This window comes from Manis javanica, chromosome 13, assembly GCF_040802235.1.
Source record: "Manis javanica isolate MJ-LG chromosome 13, MJ_LKY, whole genome shotgun sequence".
Taxonomy (NCBI): Eukaryota; Metazoa; Chordata; class Mammalia; order Pholidota; family Manidae; genus Manis; species Manis javanica.
Window position 1 is genome coordinate 86,651,402 of NC_133168.1, and position 26,275 is coordinate 86,677,676.

The window sequence follows — 26,275 nt, forward strand, 5'->3', positions numbered from 1 at the left end:
AATGTTGCTCATGTGAAACCTTTGTAAAGTTGTGTATCAATGATACCTTAATAAAAAATAAAGAAAAAAAAATAGCTGCTCTTCTCTTGTCACCTAGGACCAGTGACTTTGTCTTTCTGAGCCTCAGTTTCCTCGTCTGCAGAAGGGAGGTTAACAGCGGTGCCTGGTGCCTTAAGCATCCAATACTTTTTTACTGCTACCACTCCGAGGTGAGACCTGGTCAGCTCCCAAGCTCACAATGATGCAAGTTGAACCTCAGGACCCCTGTCGGTTGTTCCCCATTGGCCCCATCCCTTTGGGTTTAGTGGGGTGACCGGGCTGCTAGCCTGGGGGCCGCCCCATTCCTTGGAGGTCCCTTGACGCTGCCCACTCCCTACAAATGGGCACTTCGGTGGAGTTTGCCATCTGCTTCCTGTGGCAACCCCGCTGTCATTCCCCCTCCCATCTCCTTTCCTGTAGAATCCTCCTGAATAGGGACGGTCTGTTTGCGGGGGAGGAGGTGCCTTTTCCTTGGCACCGTACATCCAGGGTAAAAGCTCTGACCCCATCCCTGCTTCCCCTCCCCACTCGACATGGTCCTGATCTGCCATGAGCAGGTGGTAACCGTGCTAGAGAAACATCTTCCCACCAACTCCACCTTGGTGAGTTCCTGGGCGTTGGCCAAATTATCCACCGCGATGGCCAAGAACACATTTAGGAGGGTGTCTGTAAACACTGGAGTCAGGGAAAGCATCGCCACTTGTGCCGTGGGCGTCTGGGTCTCCTGATCCCCTCCCGCATGCCCCCCTCCACTCCATCAGAGTCCCAGGCATGTCCTCTCTCCCCACACGGAGGATACAGTTCCCAAAGAGTGTCAGCACGATGAAGTAGATGGAGAACACCATGCCGCCCTGCACGCCCCCCTGAGACTTGATACCGTCATACATGACCTCGTTCCAGTCTTCACCCGTCAGGATCTGAAAGGGGAGGGAGAAACACACAGCCAACCCCCCCTCAGCCACGGGCCCCGCAGAGACGCAGCTGTGGAGCCGGAACCTGCCCGTGTGGGCTCCTCCTTGGCCCACGTTTCTAGTGGGGGGCACCTCATCTGTTTGCAAGTGGAAAGGCCCATCCCTGCCCCATAAGGCTCTCAGCCAGGCTTCTAGGAAAAGGTCAGTATGGGGGCGTCATGAATCTTTCTGTAACTGTCTCCCTGATGTGATGAGATTTGCTATGAGCTGAGTTGTAAAAAAAAAACAAAAAACTCATTCATGGAAGCTCTACAAGCTCAGTGATGGTATTTGGAGATGGGGGTGATTAGATAAGGTCATGATGGGATTAGGGCCTTTCCACACCAGAGAACTTGGTCTCTTCTCTCCATCACGTCATGTGAGGACACAGCGAGGTGGCCTTCGCCAGGAACTAGCCCCTGGGGCATCCTGATCATGCCCTTGCAGCCTCCAAGACTGCAAGCAATATATTTCTGCTGCTGAAGCCACACAGCCGCTGGTATTTCTGGACTGCTGTGCCTGCGGTCAGGGCAGATGCTGGCGACCAGAGCAGCCTCAGACAGAGGCATGCAGTGGTAGCAAACAGAAGTTGCTCTGATGCACCCACATAGTCATGAAAAAACCCCCAGCTTCCCTCCTTTGTAATATTTCCACAGGGATAAAGTAAATGTGAAAGAACTTCAGAAACGCTAATCCACTAATACAGGGTTTCCCAGCCTCGGCACTGCTGGCATTTGGGGCCGGATCACTCTCTGTGGCCGGGGACCATCCTGCGCACTGTGGGGCTTCGAGCAGCCCTGGACTCCATCCCCTAATGCCAGTAACACTCTCCCTGCAAAGGTGTATCAACCAAAAATGTTTCTGAACAATTCCAAGTGTCCATGGGAGACAGCATCCCTCTTAGGCAAGAACCTCTATGCTGAAGATATACATATGGGTAATGGTGAATTCCTATTAATAATCATTTATGTGAAGGCACAGAACTTCATGGATGGTTTCTCTTTCCAACCCTGTCTAGGGGGGTCTCGTTTAGAAATTAGCCACCCCCCCAGGGGAAAGGGGGAGTGAAGGCACATTTTTCATATACTCTCTGTCCCATTCAAAAAACAGAACCTACTGGGAAGGCCCTGGGGGTCCCAGCTAAGCCAGTCCCAAACCTCAGGTCATGTGCCCACACAGGTGCAGAGGTTGGTTCGGGGAGACCAGCCAGGGCCAGTCTGTTGGCCCTGGAATATGGCATTGGGGTGTCTTCCAATCTGGCAGAGGATGGGTATAGTAACTGTGTCTTTTATTTTCTGTATTCTGATGTTTTGACATCTGAGGCTCTGCGGACCTTGGAGACAGCCAGAGCCAGCACATTCTCAGAGACAGTAAGCAACGTGCCCAGGGAACAGGCCTTTCAAATGCAAGCTCACCAATTCAGAACCCACACCCCCAATCACTGCCTCTACCAGACTCTCACATGTGAGAGCCAGCAATGGCTCTGATCATCCCAGGGCAGGTACCAGACAACCTAGGGCAGCCTCTCTGCCCAAGCTGCTGAAATCATTCACACTAGCCAATCCTAAGCCTGCTTAGCCTGCCTCTCCTGCTCCTTCTGGCAGAGACCACAGGGAAGCTGCATGCCCACACTTCCGCCCCCACCGCTTCCTGACCCACCCTGGTGCTTCCCGTGTGGCCCTGCACAGCACGCCATATACTCCCTCTCTGGGGACCTATGAGTGCAACAAACTATCTACTCAATGGGAGTTGTCTTCCGCTCTGTTGGCCTCATCATACCTGAGTAATAATAAAAACTGTATTTTAAAACAGTGGGACAAGGCAAAGCAGGGAACCTGGGATTCAGGGACCCTTACACTCAGCGGGTGCTTTAATCTTTGAAGGTAAGAGGTGTGTGTCCGTGGGGCTGGGTAAAGGCCATACCTGAAACACGGTCATTATTGCTGCTGGAAAGGTGTCGAAGTTGGTAGGAGGAGTCCCGTCATCAAAATTAAACCTGGGGTGAGAATACAGACATTTCACACTGGGCCCAACCCAGAGGTGCCTGGGGGCTTGACTCAGCGTCTCATCTTCAGGGCAACATGTCTGGCACGTCTGACCCCCAGAAGGACACCTTGAGCAGTACCCAGAGCCAGGGGGAGGGCAGTCTGCATGATGGAGGTGGGCCTGGGTCTCCCGATGCACCGGGCCTGGGTCCGTGGGGGCGCTGGAGCCCAGGGAAGCCGCCGTCGGAGTATCTGCTGAGCACTTACTGGCCGCCAAAGAGCTGCATTCCCAGAAGGGCGAACACAACGATGAACAGGAAGAGCAGAAACAGCAGGCTGATGATGGACTTCATGGAGTTGAGAAGGGAGACCACCAGGTTCCTGAGAGACGCCCAGTACCTGCCAACAGGGGCCGGTGGGGGTGGGGGGTGTGGTTAGGCCCCCCAGCAGGCTGGAGGCGCCCTGTCCTGGCCCTGCCCCCACCCCCATCGGGATGCCAGGGAATCCCAAGGACTTACTTTGTGACTTTGAAAATACGCAATAACCTGAGGGCTCGTAACACGCTGATTCCAAAGGATGTGCCGGGTTTTATGACAGCCCAGATGACCTCGAAGATGCTCCCGATAATAACCTAGGACAGACGCCCTGGTTTCGTGATCAGGGTCCTTGCAAACACGCCCTGGGCCTGAATCTTGCAGGAACCCAACCCAACTGCCGCCCCCAAGTGGAAGTGCGGTGAGGGTCTCAGACCCTTCTCATCCTTTGAAATATTTATTAAGACCTCCCACGCAGAGCAAAGGATTCCGGAAACACATAATTACAAACTGAATGCATACACAACTATCACCTACATCAAGAAATAGGACATGTCACCACCCTGGGCTCCTCTAAGACCCCTACACAAAACCACCATCCTGAATTTTGTAGTGACCATTTCCTTGCATTTTTAAAAGATGCAGACGAAATTCACGTAACATAAAACTAGCCATTTTAAGTGCACCAGTCAGAGTTATTTAGCACATGTACAATATTGCTCAGCCGTCACCTCTATCTAGTTTCAAAGCATTTTCATCCCCCCGAAAGGAGACCTCATACCTATTAGCAGTCTCTCCGCCTCCCCCAGCCCTGGTCTGCTTTCTGCCTCTATGGATTTGTCTATTCCGGGCATTTCATATAAATGGAATTATGCAGTATGTGACCTTTTATGTCTGGCTTCTTTCATTTAGCATAATGTTTCTGAGGTCCTTGCCTTTTCAGAGTATTGTTAAGTGTCATCCCTAACCAGTACAGTTTATTTGAGATCCCATGAGCTGAATCACGCTGTGTGCACTGATTCTGTCAGTGTCTGCCTCTATCGGTGCAATAGTACCCAGGGGAGAGGCACCCACATGTTGGGTGTGGCTGCTGAGGGTGTCTTTCACAGCTGCAGGGTATTCCATTTTAGAGCCACCCCACAACTTCTTTAATCCAGTCTACTGCAAAGGGATATTTGCAAAGGTCATTTGGTTTGGGGCTGCTATTAACAAGGGCCACTCGGCATTCTTGGACGTGTCTCCTAGGCACCTGTGTGAGTTTTTCAAGCATGAATCCCCAACAGGAGAACCGTAGGTCACTCCTGCATAAGAGGAGCCACACATTTCTCCTCCCACTGGCAGGAGCTAAGAGTTTTGGGAACTCTGGGTCCTCACCAACATTTGGGATTACCCCACACTGACTCTGCATTCAGCTGAGTCTCTCCTATCGAGGGGTGACCCTACCTTCCCCTTTTTGATGTCTCCCGGTATTGGCTCTTCTAGGCAAGAGCTGGAGAAATGCACTCCTTACCAGAGCACTTACCCCACAGTCAAAGCAGTTGAAGGAAGAGTGGAAATAAGGCCGTGTCCCAAGCCCATACATTTTTATAAACATTTCGGACATAAAGAGTCCTAAGAAAATGAATTCTGCATAGTCTAGAAAGAAAAGTGGGAGGAAACAGAGAGGAGGTTAGGCTTGCGGGTTGGGGGTGGCTCCTGGTAGCTGACTTTCCTCTTAGTAACAGTCTTGTCCCTTTCTGGCCTGGCAGGCAGGGAAGGAGAATGGTCTTCAGCGGCCTCGGCCAAAGATGACGCAAGGATTCCTTCCCATGGGTCTCAGTTTCCCCTCCAAGAGCGGCACTTGTCCCCGACCCTCCGACCAGCCAACCCCAGGCCAATCTTACGAAGGAGTGAGAAGTCCGGCAGGTCTCTGTCATACAGCCTTTGTCCTAGTTCGATGAGAAGACTTGGATGTGGGTTATTTGCCAAGGGCCTAGGTTTTGTGCTGACTGGTGGGTTCCCAGGGGCTTATAACATTTTAAAAACTAATGAACAGACTAACTAACTAACTGGCTAATTAGCAGTCAACTAACTGACTGACTAACTGACTAACAAAATAACAATGGCCCTGTGACACCAGTGTGTCATAATAATCTAAGAATTATGATGAATCCACTTTTATGTGCCTGAGCTCCAAAGGAAAAATAGAAATAGAAATCATAACGGTGTCCTATTGCTACTAATCCTCGACTTACTTGGAGCATCCCAGGCACCTAACTCAAGGCCTGGCTTTTCTTCCCAGCGTGGAAAACCTATGTGATGACCCCTGGAAATCCCATCTTGCTGATGTCTAAAGGTCTTGGGCAAGACGAAGCCTTTCGTTTTTTGGTGAGAAAGCACAAATCTTGGGGAACGGTAGCACATGGGTATTTCTTTGCTCCAGCAAACATATGGCTAATATCAGGTCCCTTTCTGAAAGGGCTTTTCTTGGTGGGGCAGGAAGACGAGACATTCGGAAAAGGGAATGAACACTCACCTAGTGGATGGGAAGGAGAGGTAAGGAGGGTTTCTGAGGGGAACAAAGCATACAGAAGGGGAAGACAGCGTTGCCAGACTTCCAAGAATTTCAGTTTTGGTCACATAGCTAATTCTGTTTTGAAAGTCAAGGGTGGTTATGATAACATTCTTGAAAGTGGTGTTTTGAACTGACTGTCATGATCCTTCACATTCATTCCTGATTGAAACGCGCTCTTAGTTTTTCTTGGATTCCAAGGAGCTCCTGGTGCCTGAAGGGAACTAGGATCTCCAGGATCCCCAGGGCCAAACCGTCAGAGAAGGAAATTTGTCTAACCATCTGGTGCATTCCAAGAACCATTGGAAGGGACTCGGGGGATTTAAGGGTTTCCGAGGCCCTTGTTCCCCAGTTACCATGGAAATGTGATAGCTGGCAATGTAGAGGACCTGAGAACTGTCTGTAGCACTGGTGGGTCTGCAAGAACTTTCAGAGCCATTAAATCCAACCTCTGCCAAGTATAGATAATGAATTTGAGACCCAGAGAAACTACTACACTTCATCAATTCTCAGACATATCTTCCTGTTCAGTTTGACATCTCTGAAATTGGGGCGGATCTTAACATCTTCATGTCCTAGTTTAGATGGCAGCATTGTTTCATTTCTTAGTGGCACATAAAATTAAAAAGTGCCTTATAAATGAAGACAACTTTGACAGACAACAATAATGGGTTGTTCAAGGCCACATGAAAAATTAGAAGCAGAGAAGGCATGAAAAACTCATGTCACCCAGTGACTAGGGAAGAGATCTGTCATCAGACACAGCTCGGACTCTGGGTTCAAATTCTGGCTTCATCACTTAACTAGCTGTGTGACCCTGGGCAAGTTACTTAACTGATTTGTGCCTCAATTTTCTCAGCTGGGGATATTTAAAGAATCTTTATAGATGCAGAGGTTCAGGGCAGGAAGTTCCAACCCCCTGTTCCTGAACCAGGACAGAGCAAAGTGATTAGTGCGAAGAAGATGGGAGATTAAAATTAGACTATCAGAGGAGGTTAAGACAAGAAGTAAAGAGTCCTCATTTTTAAGAGACTCAAGGGGGACCAAATGCAATTATTAAGGTTGGAACTAGGTCAGGGCTCTCTGAAGGAGAGCTGGCCCCTGGGGGGTGTCCTGGGGGCCACCAACATGACTGAGAACAATGAGGGTTACAAGGAGACAATGACCTGGACCAGACTCCCAGGCCTTTCCAGGCTATAGACTCGACTGTCTCCAGTGGCTGTGTGGGTCAATTCTGAACCAGGTCAGAAAGGCAGAGAAGCTACAGACCTAAGTAGATGTAGAAGGAGGGCAGCTAACAGGCAAAAAGGTTTGGGAAGTCCTCACTCAGGATCCACAAGCCAGGGCCAAGGTATCCACATGCCTTTCTCACTGCCCAACCACTATTCTTGTTGATTCCTCAGAGCTCTTTACTTTTTAAATCCTGGTTGGAGGTTTCCTTAGCGCTTCTCCTCACCCCCATCTGGCCATCAATTCTGATATTCTGTCACATTCATTCTTGGAATCTGGGAATAGGCCAAGAAGGGCAAAGCCTTGGGGGTCCTGATACCCACTGAAGGAGCAAGCAAGACAAGCTCACACTTGTTGGAGGGGATTTTCTATGAATGAATTCCAGACATAAGGAAGTAAAGAGGGCAAAAGAGGAAAGGGGAAAGCAGCAGGAGGTTTGAAAGAAGAGGGGAGAATCAGGGAATTAGAAACTTGCAGAGAAAATGGGGACAACATACAGGCCACGCTTGGTCCTAAAGCATCCTCATCTCTCAAACACAAATTACTTACTTTAACATTCTCACCTGGAAGTCACATATGTTTCTCTCTATCTGGTTGTTTTATGGTCTCTGCCTCTCTGTCTCTCTTCCAATGTCCCTTTCACCAGCACCCCCATCTTTCTCTCTTAGAAAGGGATCACAGAAGTGTTTGGTGGCCTGAGTTCCAGCTTCCAGCTCTCAGGCCCAAGGAAATTGGGCTGTGCTTTTTGTGGCAGTTACAGACACAGCCAAATAAAAAAGCAGATTGAACAAGGACCAGAAGGAGCATACTGCTGGATAAAGATGCCTAGAAAAAGGGTGTGAGGAAGGGATCGAGGAGTTGGCAGGGGCAGAGCCAGGTGGTACTCACAGAGGAAGTCGGAGAGCCACTCGGGCTGGTTGTAGTGGACGATAGCGACACACAACGTGTTGAGGGCTACCAGACTGAGCACTGTCCAGTAGAAGGCCTGAGTTTTGACCATGCGGCGGATATAGAAACGCATTCTCCTCTCTTTTTTGTGAAAAAAAGTAGAGTTCTCCAGCTTGGCACTTTTAATGCTGGCTCGGGCAAAGGGAGACCCTGCCAGGGAAAGGATGGAGAATGTCAGGGTGTTCCTGTAGAGGAAATTAACTGACAGGAGGCCCAGGCACGGACTGTGGCCAGGGGATCCATTAGCCACTCCAGCAAGCCCTCTGGCCCAAGAGAACCATTATGACCCCACGGGCTCAGCTTTCCAGAGATGGAGCTTACGAGAAGGCAATGCCCCTGAAAATAACAGTATTGGAAAGAACCAGTAATTGCTCCAGATGTCAGTGGAGAGGCTGATGGCACTCCATTGCCGGAGCCAACTTTCTGTGTCTCTTTCTCCTGACCATGTCTCTGTGGGTCATGCCACAGGGTGGGATGAGGCAGGAGCCTCTCTGCTCAGGACCCCGGTGCAGGGGCAGGTGGTGGAACAGCATGGACCATGCTTGGAAAGCCTCAAGGAGAAGGTGTGGATGAGACCCTAGTGTTCCATGGATACTTCACTTTAGAAATGATCACATTAATGATCATTAATTCGCTTGCCCATTCACTCAGGTTGAATGAGACTGCTGTGCCCTCTGCCTGCATGTATTTTTGCTCTTAAGCATTTATGGAGCACCTACTATATGCAAGGCTCTGTTCCAGGTGTCTAGGATATACTAGTTAACTGAGCCCAGCCCTAAAGCTCCAGCTGGGGAGACAGGCAGCAAACATGATACAATAAATAAGTAAATAATAGTGTAATTTAGTGAAAGTACTTTGGAAAAAAAGAAAAAGTAGAGTTGCATAAGGGGAAGATTGTGGGGGGGCGGGGCCCAGGAGGGACCCCAGGAGAGGCGGTGAATGTGTTGACCCAAGTCACCTTAGTATCTGAGAGGAAACAGCAAGTACAAGGGTCCTGAGGCAGGAATGTGCCTGCCTGATGTATTTGGGGAACAGCACCAGGAGGTCAGGGTGGCTGGAGTGGGGTAGTTGTGGGGGAATGGGGAGGAGGGGAGCATGGGCGGGGGACAGTGCAGACTGAGCAGGGCCTTCTGGACTGTGGGGAACTCTTGGGCTTTTGCTTTGAATGAAGTGGGAGCCACGGAGAGTTTGAGCAGAACAGGGATTTGCCCTGACTCCGGTGCTCACAGGCTCCCTCTGGCTGCTGTGGGGGGGAACAGGCGGTGGAAGGGGAGGGCAGGGGCAAGACTGCTTACTAGTCCAGGTAAGCAATGATGGGTGCTGGCTGAGGAGGGAGAGCAGGCAGATTGGGGATATATTCTCTAGGCATATTTCTGTATTTGCTGCTGGATCAATTCTGGGTGGGAAAGAGAGGGAAATGCCCAGGTTTTTGGCCTCAGCCCCTGGAGGGACACAGCTGGCATTCACTGAGAGGGGACAGTTTTGGGTGGAGATTCAGAGTTCAGTTTAGGACAGGTGGATTTTTTATCTTCCAAAATACATTTTCTTGAAAACCTTCAATGGCATTCATTTCTTTGTTTATTGTTCTTTGTTGATGTCTTCCTTCATTCATTAGCTGGCTCATTCATTCACGCATTCATTGATTCACCTGCCCATCCCCTCATTCCTCCATCCAGCAGGTCCACCCACCCCATCCCAGGAGCCAGGCACGGGACACAGCAAACATCTCACAGGATGCCACTCCCCATTAGGGTGCCAGATCCTGAACACCACTTGCGAGCTGGCACTCAGGGGCCATGCGGCTTCATTCTGGCTTTGTCAGAGTGGAAATTATTGGTCCACATTTAAAAAACTTTGGAGATTTTCCACAAAACTATGGAATTTAGCCTCTTAGGAATGAAAAGAACTGACACTTACTGAATGTTTTGTAGGTCCCAGGCATTGTGGAAGGATGTATTTTACACAACAAGGTCCTAGGTCTTCATGACTACTTTAGGAAGTGAGGACCCTTTTATACCCGAAGAAACAGAGTTAAGAGGGGTCCAGTGATTGGCTAACAAGCATGGAGTTGGTTCAGAGCTTGTGCTCTTGGCCATGCGCTGAACTCACGTCTGGAACATGTGGCCATGCGGAAGGGCCCGCAGTCCCACCCAGCAGTGGCCGGCCAGGTCTGGTGGCTGGACTCTTTCCTCATGTCCATCACCTGCCTGACCTCATAAGCCATTAGGAATTACACTCCTGGAGCCACACTGAAAACTCAGCTCCATCACCAGCCAATGAATGACCCCGGGCAGGCAACCCTGCATCTTAGGACTCCGGTGCCTCCACTTGTAAACTGGGGACAGCCACACTTCCCACCTCAGAGGGCACTGGGGGGAATCAGTGAATTGATGCACCTTAGCAGGATGCCAGCCCATTAGGATCAGGATGTGACTATGTGGAAATAGGGCTTTTAAAGAGGTAATGAAATTAAAATGAAGTCCTTAGGGTAGGCCTTAATCCAATAATACTGGTATCCTTGTAAGAAAAAGAGATTAGGACACATACATGTACAGAGGGAAGACCACGTTAGGACACAGGGAGAAGATGGCCATCTGCAAGCAAAGGAGAGAGGCCGCAAGAGAAACCAGTCCCACTGATGTCTTGATCTCAGATTTCCAGACTCCACAACTGTGAGAAAATAAATGATTTTGTTTACACCACCCAGTCTGTGCTATTTTATTACGGCAGCTTTCGCAAACAGATCCACTCTCCTTACTCCACATAGAGACCAGGTTAAAAACACCTCTTTCATGGAGCTTTCTTTGCTCTTCCATCAAATTCCTCCCTGCCTTGTACAGCCATTAGATTCCTTATAATTAGTCTCTGTTGCTTTTAAGTAACTTTAAACCTAGCTAATGACTTTGCTGATCTCAATTCATACTTTCCAGAAAAAAGGCATGTAGACAGTGAAGATACCTTGCAATCCTCCAATTTCTACACCTTTAAGTACTTTTTATACTTCTTAATATTATTTTTAAACAGGGGTCATATATTTCACCTAATGTTGCTCAATTTCCTTTTTTTCTCTGAAAATTATATTTCAAACATCTCTCTAAGGCAGCGGCAACCCCGTTCTTTTTCCTGGCTGCATAATATTTCACAACATATAAATACTACACTTTTTTTAATCAACCACCACTTCTGGGCATGTGGATTGTTTCTGATTTTTACATTCAGAAACGATGCTGCTGAGAAGAGGCCGGCACATAGATATTTTGCATGAAGAAATGTTTTTGAAGTAGAAATGCTAGGTCAAAGAAGATGAGCTTCTATAATTACAGAATGGCAAACCATATATTAGAAACACTATAAATTACCCTCCTGCCAACAGCATATAACTATGCCCATTTCCTCTCATCCTTGCCAACCCTGGGTAATATCACTTTTTCATTTTTTATAGACTGATGAAAAAATAATATCTCCTTATTAATTCAGAGCAGGTACCCAATCTTATCCACAGAGAAGATGCTGACACGGGTACCCCAGTGTTTTTTGTTTTTGGTGCCTGGTATTTAATCAATGTGGTAGGAACAGAACAGTTTGCCTATTAAAATGTAACAAAACTGATTAATAAAAATGGAAGCAACCTAATTGGGAAAATATGCGGACCAGACATGACTGATGACGTACACAGTGCATGGAGGAGGCACTCAGTTCTCGAACCTGCTGGAAGAAGAGAAACAGATGCATCTACAAGTGGAAATTGGACTAGTTCATCACTACAAGGAAAACAGTGTTTTGGCTAGACATTAAAAACACAAATTAAGACAAGCCTTAAGGTATCATTACAAACCCACTGAACTGGGAACAGAAATTAAATGGGTAATATGCATGGCCAGGGTGGGGAATCCATGAATGTATGAGTACTTGGCAAGTTTATAAATGGGTTCAATGTTTTTCAAACTCAGAAGGGCTCTGTGAATAATGAGTTGAAAAGCTGTTAATATCTTTGATCCTATAATTATCCCCAAGGAAATACGCCCAAAGGGTGGGGGGAGTAATTGTACATAAATGTTCGCAGCAGTGTGCCTTCTAAGGGCAAAAAGTGGAAACAACTCTAACACCGTCTAATAGAGCCATGGTTAAACAAACTATTGTGTAGCCACCCTCACGGAGTAGGGGACGGCGATGGAAATTATGGCCAAACACGGCGGTAAGGTTACAAACTGGAGCTAACTGGAAAATAGTTGGTGTCTGTGGATTAGAAACACGCATATATACTGAACTTCCTCCTCTCTCCCTTCTTGTTCCTCGGCCTCTATTTTTTCTTTCTCTCTCTCCTTCCCTCTTTCTCTGCCTCCCGCTTGCATCCAGTCTGCCTAAATGCCATCGCCCCTCAGAGTCCTGTGTTATATCCTCTGCCTGGGGGTTCTCCCAACTTCATTACTGGAATTAAACATAACCCATTTCAAAGAATAATACATATTCTCCTTGGGGAAGGTCAAAAGCAACACAATCTCAATGAAGAGGGGTGGCCAGGAGAGGAGCAAATGTCCCCTCCTGCTGCAAACTCTGCTCCTTGCGATACCCAGCAGCAGCAGTCTGAGCTCAGCCTTCCGCATGACTGTCTCTGCTGCCACTGCCATGGTGAACTCCTACCCATCCGTCAGTTCTCAGCTTCAATGTCACCTCCTCTAAGAAGCCTTCCTTGACTGCATCCAGAGCAGCCCAAGCCTGAGGTGTCTCTTCTGCAGTGCTATTATTATAGGGTGTAATGATTGGTTTACTACTCATTTCCTGCACTGGACCACAAGCTCTCACGGGGGTAAGGACTGGGTTTCTATCTTGTTCACTGGGTGCCAAAATAGAGCAGTGCCTCAATGAGCACTGATGAATAATATTATTCATGAATAATGAGTGAATACTGTCAGGCAACCTTACTGGGAGCCCATTCTCCACCACAGGCGCCGTTCTAAATGCTCAGTGTGGATTATTTTGCTTAATCCGTGCAACGATATTAGGAGAGAGGCATGTTGTTATTCCCATAACCATGTCACACACGTGGTAGGCGGTAGAGCCAAGAACCAAATCCGGGCAACCCGGTCCCCGAGCCTTCAGCTCCTGCGTCGTGGGCCTTCGGGGATCAAATGCTCAGCAGGCTGGAGGAGGAGGGACTCACCCACAGAGGCGATATCGGCCAGCTGGTCCTCAGCTTCCTCGGGGGTGAGCAGGTCTGTCTTGCTCTTCTTGATGGTGGCTCTCCGCAGAGCTCCAACAATGGAAACATGGCAAGAGACAAAGACATTACCCTTTCTGTGACGACAACGCTATCGACCAAGCGTGTCCGTGGCGTTGGGAGGTCCGCCGGGGGGACTTTCTCTGTGTCAGTGGACTTAACCCTGAGGGCAACCCAGTTTGGTGGGATGTCACGGGACAGCCACGGCACAGATGTGGAGACCGAGGCTCAGGGAGGTTACTACGTGCCTTTGCTCAAGGGGTAAAGAGGAGAATGAAGCCCTGTCCGGCCTGAATCTAAGTCTGGTCTCCTAGCCGTCATTTCCCCTCTGGGAGTCCTGGGACTGGATGGATAGCGACTCCCATGACAACAGTGCACCCCCTGACTTGCTAGGCAGGCTGGGATTGGGGATGTTCCCTCAATATTTTGGTTCTTCTCCCCCAGGAGCTCTCCAGGCAGCAATGAGTTCAGGCATATACTTCCAATAAACTGATTTAGACACCCTCAGGGGTAGGGAATCTCTTCCATTCGCCGCAAATCATAGTCCATTTTGTAACCTCCTGGGATCCCACCCAGCTTGTTTGCTTCCCTCTAACTCGTGTTTTTTTCAGTCAAGCGTTGCTGCTCCGTCTAGCCAAATTTCTACTATGGGAGACAGCTGTCCTTAACAGTGAGCTGGGTTCTTGATGAAATTATTATTATGTATTTATTTTTATTTAGTGAACACAAACATTGCTGACCCCGAGCCGGGGACCATTCTAGGTATTCTGCTGGCAAGAATTAATGGAATCCTCACAGACAACTCAATGAGGCAGGCATTACTATTATTACCATCATGCCTGTTTTACAGATGAGAACAATAGAGGCCCAAAGCAGAAAAAGCTGGGCCCACCATTCAAGCAGAGAGAGAAGGCCAGAAAATGAAAAACCTGTGCCAAGGTCCTGAGGTGCCTCAAGGAAGCAGGTTCCCGCCATTCCCTGTCTCTTCCTGAGCCTGATGTGGTCTTGTGTTTCTTCTTTGTGTCACCAGGTCCTGAACACCCACTCCCTGGGGGTCCCTTAGACGGAGGGGCCTACTCGCCCAGCCCTGGCTGCTCTGGTCCCTCCCCGGACCCACCCCGACCCAGCCAGGTTCAGAACAGTTACCATCAAAAGGATGCCTCTGCTCCCCGTCGGCTTCATCCTCAGCGAGGATCACCTCTTCTGGAGAGGAAGACACACAGTTAAGCTCCCGTGTGTGGAGCACCCTCCGGCGGTTCCCTTAGATCAGGAAGGAGAAGGCTCTGTCTGACCACCTCCACTCCCACCTTGCTGACGGCGACAGCTCCCTCGGCCGGAAATGTGCTGCCCAGTTTCTGACTCCCAGCCAAACTTCAGCCAACAGTAATAATAGCCAACATTATCTTCACCTCCTTCCAAATAAAACCCAACATCCTAATCATAGCCCAGGAGGCCTGGCCTGATCCAGGCCCTGCTACCTCCCTGCCTTCCTTCTCTCCCTCCCTCTCCTTCAGTCGCTCTGCTCTAGCCACACTGGCTTCCTTGTCATGACTCAGCTCAGCCCCTACCTCAGGGCCTTTGCATTTGCTTTTCCTAGAACACATGTGGACATATCGTTCCCCAGACACCCACGTGGCTTCCTTCAGGTCTCTGCTCAGATGTCACTTCCTTAGAGAGACCCTCTTTGGTCACCCTGGCTCCTACCCTACTGTTTTTCTTCCCACCACCCAACATTACATGTATCTATTGATTTTCTGTCCCTCCCACTGGAACAGCAGAGCCTGGAGAGCAGGGTTTGATCTGTTTTGTTTGCTGCCATATCCTCTGTGCCTAGAACAGTGCCTGACACATAGTAGGTGCCCCATAATTGTTGAATGGCTGAACAAATAAACACACGCTTACTGTGTGCCAGGCCCTGCTCTCCCTATGTGACTTAGTTTGGATTATCCGATTGGACACCCAAACAGCTCTCTGATGTGGGTGCCATCATTATCTCCATTTAACAGCCAAGGAAACAGAGCACAGGGAGGTGAGGTCATTGCTAGGAGGCGGCAGAGCTGGGGTGTAAACCAAAGTCTGGTTTTAGAGCACTTAACCATTATGCCATGTCATTTCCTGGTTTCATCCCAGAAGTTTTACTATCATACTCTTAGATTATTGCTGCTAAAAATTGGGGCGACCAGGTCAGATCCTCTTTTCCTTCCCCTCATTCATCTCCAGACTGCATGTAAGACTGTGCTCCATGCCCTGGGATTTCGATTCCGGGGCCCCCGGATGAAAGGGCCTCACCTGCTTTTGAGATCCACTCCATATACCCATTGAGCTCTCGTTCAATCTGTTGCTGCCGTCTCAGCTTCAGAAAAGCCCGCCGGTTCTCAACTCGCTCCCTTTCTTTGGCAAACTCCCTGCAGAAGCACATAAAAAAGCCAGGTCTGGCTGTTTTAGAAATTTTAGGGAGTGCAGGTTTAGGGGTTCAGCAATCCCTGGAGGGCAGTAGATTTCAACAGGAGGAATCTGGTCTCCTGGGAGAAGATCAGATTATTATAGGGATGAGTGTCTCTGCCAGCTTCCCATACTCCCCCAAAACTGTACCCGCTAGAGAAAAAAGCAAAATCATAAAACCATGCCATGTTGACCACTTCTGGCTGGCTACACACCCCATTCTCTTTCTCTGAACCCGTGGATAAAGAATGGTTCATCCCTCTTTTAAGTTATACCAGTGAGACATAAACTGAAGATTTCTGCAGCAGTCTCATTTCCCTAATATAGGCTCCACCCCTGCCTATTTCCCACCTTCCTCTTCCTGTTTGGAATGTAGGATAGCTACCTTGTGAATGTGAGGCAGCCATCTTGAGACCATGAGGTATCCATGAGATTGAAAGCCTCTGGTAAATGTATCAGAGTAGAAAGCTGGAAGGAACAGGGGTCCCTGATGGTACTATGGAGTCACCATTCCCGTCTTCAGACTTTGTATGGTGACAAAATGAAACCCATTAACGATTATGTCAGAAAAATCCCAAAATCAATCTTGGGGTTGGGAGCATGTGTGTCATGAAAATATGCTTGCTTTTATGCTGTTGTTCTTTATTTGGTAAACAGGAGAGGGAGGAAACCCAACCTATTCCTTTGTACAGTGTAAACTATAGAAAATAAAGCTCTATAGAATTTTCTTGTGTGATGGGTTGTGAGTTGGGGAAACCTGAATGAGAGGTCTGCACTGGAAAGACGCTCCTCTTTCTCTGGGTGGAGGCATGTCAATGCCAGGGGTACAGGGTTCTGAGTCAAGGCTGGGCTGGATTTCATGGCCCATGAGTCCCTCCACTGGGTGTCTTCAGCAGCGCACAACCTATGCACCTATACATGGCTTGCTAATAACTGTCTGGTTAACCCAAAGTAAGGGAAGAGGTCTATTCTCTGCCTGGAGAATGAAAGAAAGCTTCCATAGCTTTGTCCTGGGAAGATGGTAAGGGGGAATGGCAGAGACTTACCCTGACAGCACACCCAGAACGAGGTTCAGCATAAAAAAGGAGCCGATGATGATGAGGGGGATGAAGTACAACCAGTTCCAAGTGTTCCCTGAGGCGTCGTTGCTCTGCGGGGGGGAGGTGAGGACAAAAATCAGGTGAGCACTGGGTGGGACTCAGGTTTGACCTGACAGGCGGGGGAAGGAGCAGCTCCTGTTCTCCTGAGGCTCTCTCCTCAAATGTCCGTGGCTTGTGGAGTCCTAGAGCCCTGATAGTCCAGAGAAAGAAATGGAATACGGGACCCACCAGTGGCAGGAACCCCCGAGACCTCATCATCAGGACACAGCCTCCTCCTAATCATGTAGCCCTCACAGAACCAGGAAACCAGCATGAAACTTAAGATTTCCCACACTAGATTTCAAGAGAAGCAAAAAAAAAGTTAATCAAAATATAGAAATGACCCCCCAGTTCTCTCCCTTCTCCCCGAGTCATACTGTCCCATTAGAGGCACATGACGGCAGGGTCTGACAGCCAGGTCAAATCACCAAGTGGGACAGCAGGGCTGTCAGCCCTTTTGCCATGTGTCTCCCTCTTTGATTCCCTGCAGCCTCAACATCAACCACCAAAATATTCCCCAAAGGGCCCAGCTAAATTTTTAAGGGGAGAGGTCTACGAATAGAACATTTTTCTCTGGGAGAACAGAATACTGTGTCAAGAAGAGAGTAAGATGAAGATAAGAAAATCAAGAATAGAGAGAGAAAGAAAGAGAAATAGAATAACCAGCACTTGCAGAGTACCTGCTTATTATATCTGACACTCTCATAAGCACATAAACTATGTTTTCATTGTGCCTATTTTACATCTGAGGAAACTTAGGCCCAGAAAGAGAAAATCGCCAGCTTAAGGTCACAGAGCTAGACAGTGGTGAATATGGGATTTGAACTACGGGTCTGGGTTCCAAAGTTCATGGACTTAATGTGCTGGGGAACCCTGGCTTCAGCTGCTAATGCAGAGGGGAGCCTTCTAGAGATTCTTCAGCTCTGTGGCATCTGCAGAATGCGGGGCCCCAAGCGTGGCCTTAAAAGCTCACCTTTAAAACCACATGCAAAGCTGCTGCCCCCCAACAGAAAGGCTAACATGGGGAAGAGTGACACTGTCACGTGTTGGTGAATCTGTGGGGGAACTGGAACCCTTGCATGGTGCTGAGGGGACAGTAACATGGTGTATGCGTTTCCCGTGACTGCTTTAACAAAGAACAAGATACTGAGTGGCTTAAAACAACAGAAGCCTGCTGTCTCAAAGTTCTGGAGGTCAGAATTCCAAAATCAGTGTACCAACAGTGAGGCTCTGGGTGAGAATCTGTCCCATTATATCTGACACTCTTGTAAGCCAAGGCTCTCCCCTGGCATCTGAGATTTACTGACAATCTTTGGTGGTTCCCTGACTTGTACATACATCACTCTTATCTCCATCTTCATCTTCACATGGCATTCTCTTTGTGGTGTCTGTCTGTGTCCAAATTTCCCACTTTTTAAATGACTCCCTAATGATCTCTCTTAATTAAGTACTTCTGTGATGACCCCATTTCCAAATTAAGGTCACATTCTCAGGTACTGGAGGTTAAGACTTCAACATGTGAATTGGGGAAGTGGAGGGAACAATTCAACTCATAACACATGGTACAACCACTCTGAAAAATGGGTTGGGAGTTTCTACTAAGGTTAATCGTGCACATGCACTACAAACTGGAAATTCCACTCTTGACTCCTGGACAGTTACCCAACAGAAAAGTGAACCTGTGTATGCCAAAGGCATGCACAAGAATGTTCATAGTAGTGATTTTCCTAATAACCCCAAACTGGAAACAATCTGTATCCTTAGCAACAGGAGAGATGACAAATGGAATACTGTACAATGAATGACTGCCCTATCACATGAAACCTCACCTGAGTTAGTGTCAAACAAAGGAAGCCAGAAAGAAAAGAGCACATCTGTAAGATTCCATTTATACAAAATACAAAAACAGGCAAATTGATCAAACATGCTTGAAGTTCTGATGGGACACCCTTCGGGGAGGATAGTGACCTGGGAGGGGGAATGATTAGTGACCTCTGGGACTGACAAGGTTCTGTTTCCTGATCTTGGTGCTGGTTACACAGGTGTATTCAGTTTGTGGCAATACATCAGGCTCCTCAATTATTATTCTTATTTTTTTATTAAGGTATTATTGATATACACTCTTATGAAGGTTTCACATGAAGAAACAATGTGGTTACTACATTCACCCTTATTGAGTTCCCCCCCATACCCCATTGCAGTTACTGCCCATCAGTGTAGTAAGATGCCACAGAGTCACTATTTGCCTTCTCTGTGCTACACTGTCTTCCCTGTGATACCCCCCACCCCATGTGTACTGAACATAATACCCCTCAATCCCCTTCTCCCTCCCTCCCCTCCCACCCTTCCCCACCCCTCCTCTTCGGTATCCGCTGGTCCCTTCTTGGAGTCTGCTGCTGTTTTGTTCCTTCAGTTTTGCTTCATTGTTATACTCCACAAATGAGGGAAATCATTTGGCATTTGTCTTTCTCTGCCTGGCTTATTTCACTGAGCATAATATCCTCCAGATCCATCCATGTTGTTACAAATGGTAGGATTTGTTTTCTTCTTATGGCTGAATAGTATTCCATTGTGAATCTATACCACCTCTTGTTTATCCATTCATCTACTGATGGACACTTAGGTTGCTTCCATATCTTGGCTATTGTAAATAGTGCTGCGATAAACATAGGGGCGCATATGTCTTTTGGAATCTGAGAACTTGTATTCTTTGGGTAAATTCCACAGGCTCCTCAATTATGACGTAGGGTTTTCTGTATGTTTATTTTATTTCAATTTAAAAAAGCCTACTTTAAAAAAGAAGGACTTCTGATGTGCTCCAACATGGATGATATTTTAGGACATTATGCTCAGTGAAATAAGTCAGTCATAAAAGGGCAGATACTAGATGATTCCACTCATAGGCCAGTCCCTGGAAGAGTCACATTCATAGAAACAGAAAGCAGATGGTGGGGGAGGCGATGGGGAGCCTGCATCTAACGGGGACAGAGTTTGCATTTGGGAAGATGAAAAAGTTCTGGAGGTGGATGGGGGAGATGGTTGCATGACAGTGTGAATGGACTTAATGCCACATCACTGGACTCTTAAAAATGCTTAAGAGAGTACATTTTCTGTATTGTGTCTTTTACCATAATAAAAAAAAAACAACCTAAAAATAAATCAAACCAAAATAGTCAGCTTTCAACTCATACAGAGACAGGTTCTGGGGACAATGAACGTGCCAGGGTCCCCCAGTGCATATGCCCTTGTTCTAACAAGCTCCCGAAATTCCAATGCTTAGCTTCTGGAAAGTTCTGGAAGAAAGAATGGAGACAGCAGAAGGAAGGACTGGCTTTGTGTTTCTCCCCTCCGATGCGGCGGTAGCCGAGGCTTCTCATTCCCATTTCTTAAGGCTAAATATAGTCCAGGAAGAGAAAGCCTGCACTAGCCAACACAAGAAAAAGTCTGGTCTGTCTGGGGAAGCACGATGGGAACAGAGCGGTGCAGGGGGAGAGATGGCTGAACGGGGCCCCTCAGTGCCAAGGCAGCCCCTCCATTTCACAGTCCACACCCCAGCTCCCTAAAATGTTCAGGACCCTCTGGCCCTGTGACATGCTCGCTGCCTGGTGTAAAAACACCCACACACATGGTACCAGGTACTCGGCCTGCTTGAGCTCATTTGATCCTCCTATGAACTCCAAAAGGTGAGACATAATCCTTCTCATCCTCCCAGGAAAGGAAACTGAGGCATGGAGAGGTATGGTCCTCTGCTTAAGGTCCCTGGGATGGGCTGCACTATGTCCCCCCAAAGACATAATGATGTCCTAACACAGGTACCTGTAATGTGACCTTACTTGGAAACAGGGTCTTTGCAGCCGTTATCAAGTTAAGATGAGGTCACGAGGGTGAGCCCCCTTCAATAGGACTGGCGCCCCTTCAGGAAGGGGAGAATGCCACATGCAGACAGGGACACACAGGGGGTAGGGGAGGAGGACAGCCACGCGACAGGGGAAGCAAAGACTGGAGGGATGTGGCTGCAAGCTAAGGCAGGTCAGGAGTCTGAACAGCCAACACCAGAAGCCAGGCAGGGGCAAGGGAGGGTTCTACCCAGGCTCCTAGAGGGAGCATGGACCTGCCGCCATCTCGATTTGGGACACTTGGCCTGTGGAACTGTGATAGAGTATGGTTCTGTTGTTTTAAGACACCCAATTGTGGTACTTTGTGGTGGTGGCCACAGGAAACAAACACAGTCGATGAGCTACTCAGTGACAGAGGTGCTTGCCACCCCCTAAGCATCGCTGCCTTTACCTCCTTCCTTTCTTCACCTGATCACTTTGCTCCAGCTAAATGGCCCCCTTACAGCTCCTCACATGCACCAAGCACAGGGGCACCCCAGGACCTTTGCACCTGCTCTCCGCCCAGATTCCTACCTGGCTCCTCCCCCACCCCCTTCAGGTCTTTGTTCAAATGATACCTTCTAAGGGAGGCCTTTCCTGATACCCCTTTACAGTCAAACTCTCCATTTCTAATCCCATTTCATGCTCTACTTTTTGGCTTGGTCTTTCACTCCTCTATACTTATTTCTGCTGCTCACTGTCAGTCTCCCTAGCTGGGAATGTCAGTTCTACAAGGGGCAGGGATGTTGTCTGTTTTTGTTCCCTGTTGGATTCCCTAGCACAATGTCAATCATGCACACAGTACTCAATAAATGTTTGCTGAATGACTGAATGAGAGGCGGGTCTAAGCTCCCCAGATAAGCCCACATCCTCAATCCCAAGCTGTGCTCTATGCTCTCTTCTCTCTCCTTCCCTCTCCCTGGGGACTGGGGTTCTGCTGCCTAATTTTAGAGACACTTGTTCTCTTTCCAATCCAGCCCAAATTATTCAGTTCCATGTTCTGGGTTCCACAACTCACAGAGAAGTTGGCAGATGGTTGGGTGCGGTTTTTGGTTAGGAGATGGGCTTTCCCTGGGGTTTGCGTGCAGGCAGTGTGGGAAATAGATTTCCTGAGCAGAAAGGCGGGAGCTGCCCACTGTTTCGTGGTAGCACAGAATGCAAGGGGCACAAGCTTCCCTTCCTGGGCCTGACCTCCTTTGGCCATTCTTCAGGTTAAGGGCAGGTGTGTGCAGGTGGGCCTGGGTTTGGGGAAGAGGAGGGGGAACAGAAATTTGCTCACTTTTGAAAAGCAACAATAATACCAGGAAGGAGGAGATCTCAGATCACTTTGTCTTTCTTCTAAATGCTCAAAGAGTTCCCCTGCCTGGAACACTGCTGTCCTTTAGTGCTGTCACTAAATATTTTTGGTGATATGGCAGGATGGCCTGTCCCCGTCCCCCTGTGGCTGGCTGAGGGACACGTGATGAGTGCTGGCTAATAAGGAATATACTTGTGCCACTTTTGGACCAAAACATTGACCTGTCAGTGTCAGACCCTCTAGGGCTTTCTTTCGAGACAGCAGGTGGCAATGCCTTAGATGGTGGTTACTGTACTAGCTGGGCTCCAGGGGACTACGTAGAGGGGAGCACTCCCTCCCCCACTGCCAGCCTGCGCTGAAGGGGCAGTATGAGCAAGAAAAGACATTCATTAGCCAGAGACTTTGGGGGATGTCTGTTACTGCAGCATAACCCAACTTTCCTGACTGATACACCCTGATAACTCCTTGGTTCATGCCCTCACCTACTTCCAGTCTTTTCCAAATGTCTCTTTCTCACTGACACTTACATGAAATCTCATGATGTGGATGGGGAAAGAAGAATATCTCCTGTATGTCTGACAGGGAAATCGGCACGTCAAAGAGTAAAGTTCAGGATGAGAGCTAGATGTTTCCTTTTCTCTGAGTCTCTGCCTGGAGGCCAATTTCCCTTAGGTCTTGGCTTGGTTGCTTCCTTCTCATTACCCCACCATGCCCCTCTCAGAGAAGCCTTCCAGGACCCCCCGACCAGAAGGGCTTGTCCCTCCCTACAGCACAGCCAGACACCTCATTCTCTTCCCAGCATCTTGTGCTCTCTCAATCACCTTGTCAATTTGTGCATTTCCTTGTCTGCAGATTGTCTCTGCTCCCTAAATTGTCAGCTCCCCAGTGCCCACAATAGCACCTGGCACACAGAAGGTATCCATCCACTAAACATCTATTGTGTGAAAATTAATAGAGAAACCTCACTGACATGGGGCCAGGAGGCCAGCAGGGGGAGCTCTGGGACCCCACCACTTCTCATCAATTGCACACCCAAGGGAAAGAGGCAGATCTTGTAAGACAATACTGCTTTAGATACTAGTTTACCACCCAGCAGGAGGAAGGAAGATTTCCTCCTCCTCTGGCAAAAGCCCAGTCAATGATAGACTATCACAACACAGTCAATGAGAAGCCACAATCCTTGGAACTCTGTGCTGCAATGGACTTTGTATTTATAACAGCCCCTCCCAACTCTCCCCTTTCCTCTATAGAAGAACCTTCCTCTCCTTTGTTCTGTGGACTTGATAATGGTTTTACCGTAGCTTGCATGTGCCCAGTGCAATTACCTGCTATTCCTGAATAAATCCATTTTTGCTGGCAAAATTAGTTCTTTTTTAAGGTTATGAGTTGTATCGCGAATGCACATGATTTTGGGGTCCCTGTGGGTGGACTGTTTAAATAATACTAATGACAAGGAAACATATTTATCCCAAGTCTAAATGACCAGGCTGTTTGTTTGGGAATGGAGAGGCAGGCAGGACAGCCACCGTCACTTAAGCAGAACACTTCTGAGCTGACAAAACACCCCTCGATTCCCACAATCTCCACACCCAGTGGATGGGGAAACTGAGGCTGGGGAAGGTGGTGTGATTTGCCCGGCTCTCACAGGGTGTGGATGGCATGCTGTGGCTAGACCCCTCCTTCTAGCTTGCAACTGACTGATTTTTTTCTACTTCACCCCTTCACTGCACTTACGTAGTATTTTATATTTATAATGATTACCCAGGAGAGCCTTAAAGGAGAGGGGAGATGCCCTGCACCATCGGTGCCTACCGTGGCAACTGGCACTTAGCAAGCGCTCAATACATACTCATCAAACAAATTAATGGCTTAGTCCCAGTAAAATCCTTAAGTGCCTTCTGTTTTATGGTTTATTTCCTCTATTTTTGAGCATGGTTCATTCAGAAAAAGTATAGAGGATGTAAAAAAATATATACTCAGCTCAGGAGAACACCCAGGTCCCCAGCCTGAGGGATAAAAATGGTGTGGATTTGGCTGTGAAAGAGCCACAGTCCCACAGTGACCATGAGGGAGGTCGTATGTCTCAGGTTATACTTGGGATACATCATGCAGTCAATGTCCGTCAATTATGTTTTGAGTCCTCCATTCTCCCATCTGCTCTCAAAATTGTCCTGGTTTGGATGATAAATTATATAGTCTCTCTAGCTACGAGGTCTCCTGCCACCTGTCCTGGCCTCACGAGTTCTCTCTTTTTCATTCACTCACTCCTCTGCCTTTCGAGCCACTTCACTGCTTTTCATAAATACCAGGAGCACTCCTGCCTCAGGGCCTTTGCACTGGCTGTCCCATTCACCTGGGTCTCTTTTCCCTGATGCATCTGTATGGTTCTCCCTTACCTCCTTCAGGTCTTATTAGCAGAACTATAACCTCTCATCTTGATGACCCACAATGCCTCTACTGCTTCATTTTTCTCCTTAGGTTCTCATCAATCTCTTACACAGGAGTCGGCAAATGACAGCCTATGAGACAGCCACTTGGTTTTGTATATGAAGGTTTTACTGGCACATAGCCATGCCCATTCACTTCTGTATTTTCTCTGAGGCTGCTTGTGTGCTAGGACAGCAGATACAGTAGTTATGACAAAAATACAAATAAATATGTATCTCTTAATTATTTTGTTGATTACCTTCTTCCCCCACTAAAATGTCAACTTCCCCAAACAGGTGCTTTTGTCTTTTCTGGTCCCTGTATATCCTTGGTGCCTAGAAGAGTGCCTGCACACAGTGGGCATTCAATAAATGTTTGCTGAATGAATGAATAATTTAAAAAGTCCCCTGAAAACTGATGTTATGATATTGGCCAAAATGAACATGCATGAATGAAACAGAAAGAGAAGGGGGAAAGTCAGAGAGAGAGAGATGGGGTGTAATGGTTAGTCCCCAGTGTTGGGTTCGAGTTCTGATTTCACCACCCTTGACCACAAGACCTTGGCAGGTCACTTTATCCCTGTGGGCTCTGGTTTCCTCATCTGGAAGATGGGGCTAAAAATACCTCCCCTGACAAGCTTGTTTTGTGGCTCAATTGACAAGGTAAGGAAGGTCTGTGGCGTGCGGTCAGCTCTTAGCGAATGGCAGCCAAAAATTAACTCAAGATGTGCTGGTCCTGCGAGGATCCCTTTGCTGCTCATGAAGGGTCCTGATCAAAGATCCACACCTGTTCACCTCCCCTCCCCAGTACCGACTAGGAGAGGACATGTCCTGTCACCCACCTGATGTTGCCACGCAGCTCTAGCACAGCTGGTGAGCAGTGCATCGAGACACCCCTTGTGTGGGGTGAGGTGATTTTGGCTTTTTGGAACCACAAGGGGGCACATAGGATGAGGGGGTTCCTGTGAAATGGGGCCTCCTGTTGCTCAAGCAACATGCAGTCACCAGCTCCCTGTCTCCCTATCTACCTTCTGGGACCAGCTCAGGGTACAGGAAAAGGGGAAATCAGGGCTCCCAGCCTGCTACCGCCACTCCCAGCTGGCAACCTCTGAGTCTTATTTGTAAACGGGGGATAGTATTTTCTCCCTCACAGGTCAGTTAAAGACAAAACGCCAGATTCAATTTGGATTTCACTCGTTTTTCTATTAACATCCCCTTGCTGTTCCAGGACTAAAGAATTTGGGGAAGAAAGCCACAGAGGTGAGGTCTTCTCCCTATCACTTCAACTTGGGTCACATGATCACTGGGGATGCCGGGATTTCCCGCTGTACGAGGGCAGAATCTCCCCTTCCCAACCCGATCCTCTGGAAGCGAGTCACTAAGTTCAGCCCATCCTCAAAGTGGGGTTGGGATCAAACTCCACCTCTGGAGGGGCAATGCCTACATATAATAAATGATATTCTTCTCTAAGATTTGTCTCTTTTCCACTTATTTTGCTTAATAATAAAATGATCATGTCTTATTGCTATGTCAGTTCACTGACACTTATTTCCGTGTGGACTTTCTTTGGTGTGGACAGATTACAAAAGACAAGAGCACCCCAGCACACAGTGGGCACCCAGAAAATGCCCTTCCTCACATCTCCTAGTCTATGAGTGACTGAAAAGCTCCTTTTTTTCCTCCTAAATGTTTAGCAAGACAAGTGTAAATATTTTTCCTGATTACAAAAGCTGTGCTCACTGTAGAAAAACTGGTGAAGCGTATCTAAAATAGAGAGAAGTCTCTATCAATAATTGAGAAGTACCAAGAAAATTAAGATTCCTGAATCCCACTACCTAGAGGCCATCCTGGTACCATGCCT

General features: G+C 48.1%; 1 protein-coding gene across 2 annotated transcripts in view; it reads right to left on the reverse strand.

Moving 5' to 3' along the window:
- The window catches only part of CACNA1A (calcium voltage-gated channel subunit alpha1 A), a 263,531-nt gene that overhangs the window by 70,356 nt on the left and 166,900 nt on the right, over positions 1-26,275 (reverse strand). For both annotated transcript variants that reach the window (XM_037022578.2, XM_073220074.1), the window contains exons 9-19: positions 16,724-16,827; positions 15,525-15,640; positions 14,382-14,438; positions 13,179-13,268; positions 7,958-8,167; positions 4,811-4,923; positions 3,493-3,605; positions 3,242-3,373; positions 2,913-2,985; positions 839-956; positions 638-705 (exon numbers count right to left, since the gene is read on the reverse strand). In XM_037022578.2, the coding sequence (XP_036878473.2) occupies positions 638-705; positions 839-956; positions 2,913-2,985; positions 3,242-3,373; positions 3,493-3,605; positions 4,811-4,923; positions 7,958-8,167; positions 13,179-13,268; positions 14,382-14,438; positions 15,525-15,640; positions 16,724-16,827 (1,194 nt within the window). The remainder of the gene's footprint in view (positions 1-637; positions 706-838; positions 957-2,912; positions 2,986-3,241; positions 3,374-3,492; positions 3,606-4,810; positions 4,924-7,957; positions 8,168-13,178; positions 13,269-14,381; positions 14,439-15,524; positions 15,641-16,723; positions 16,828-26,275) is intronic.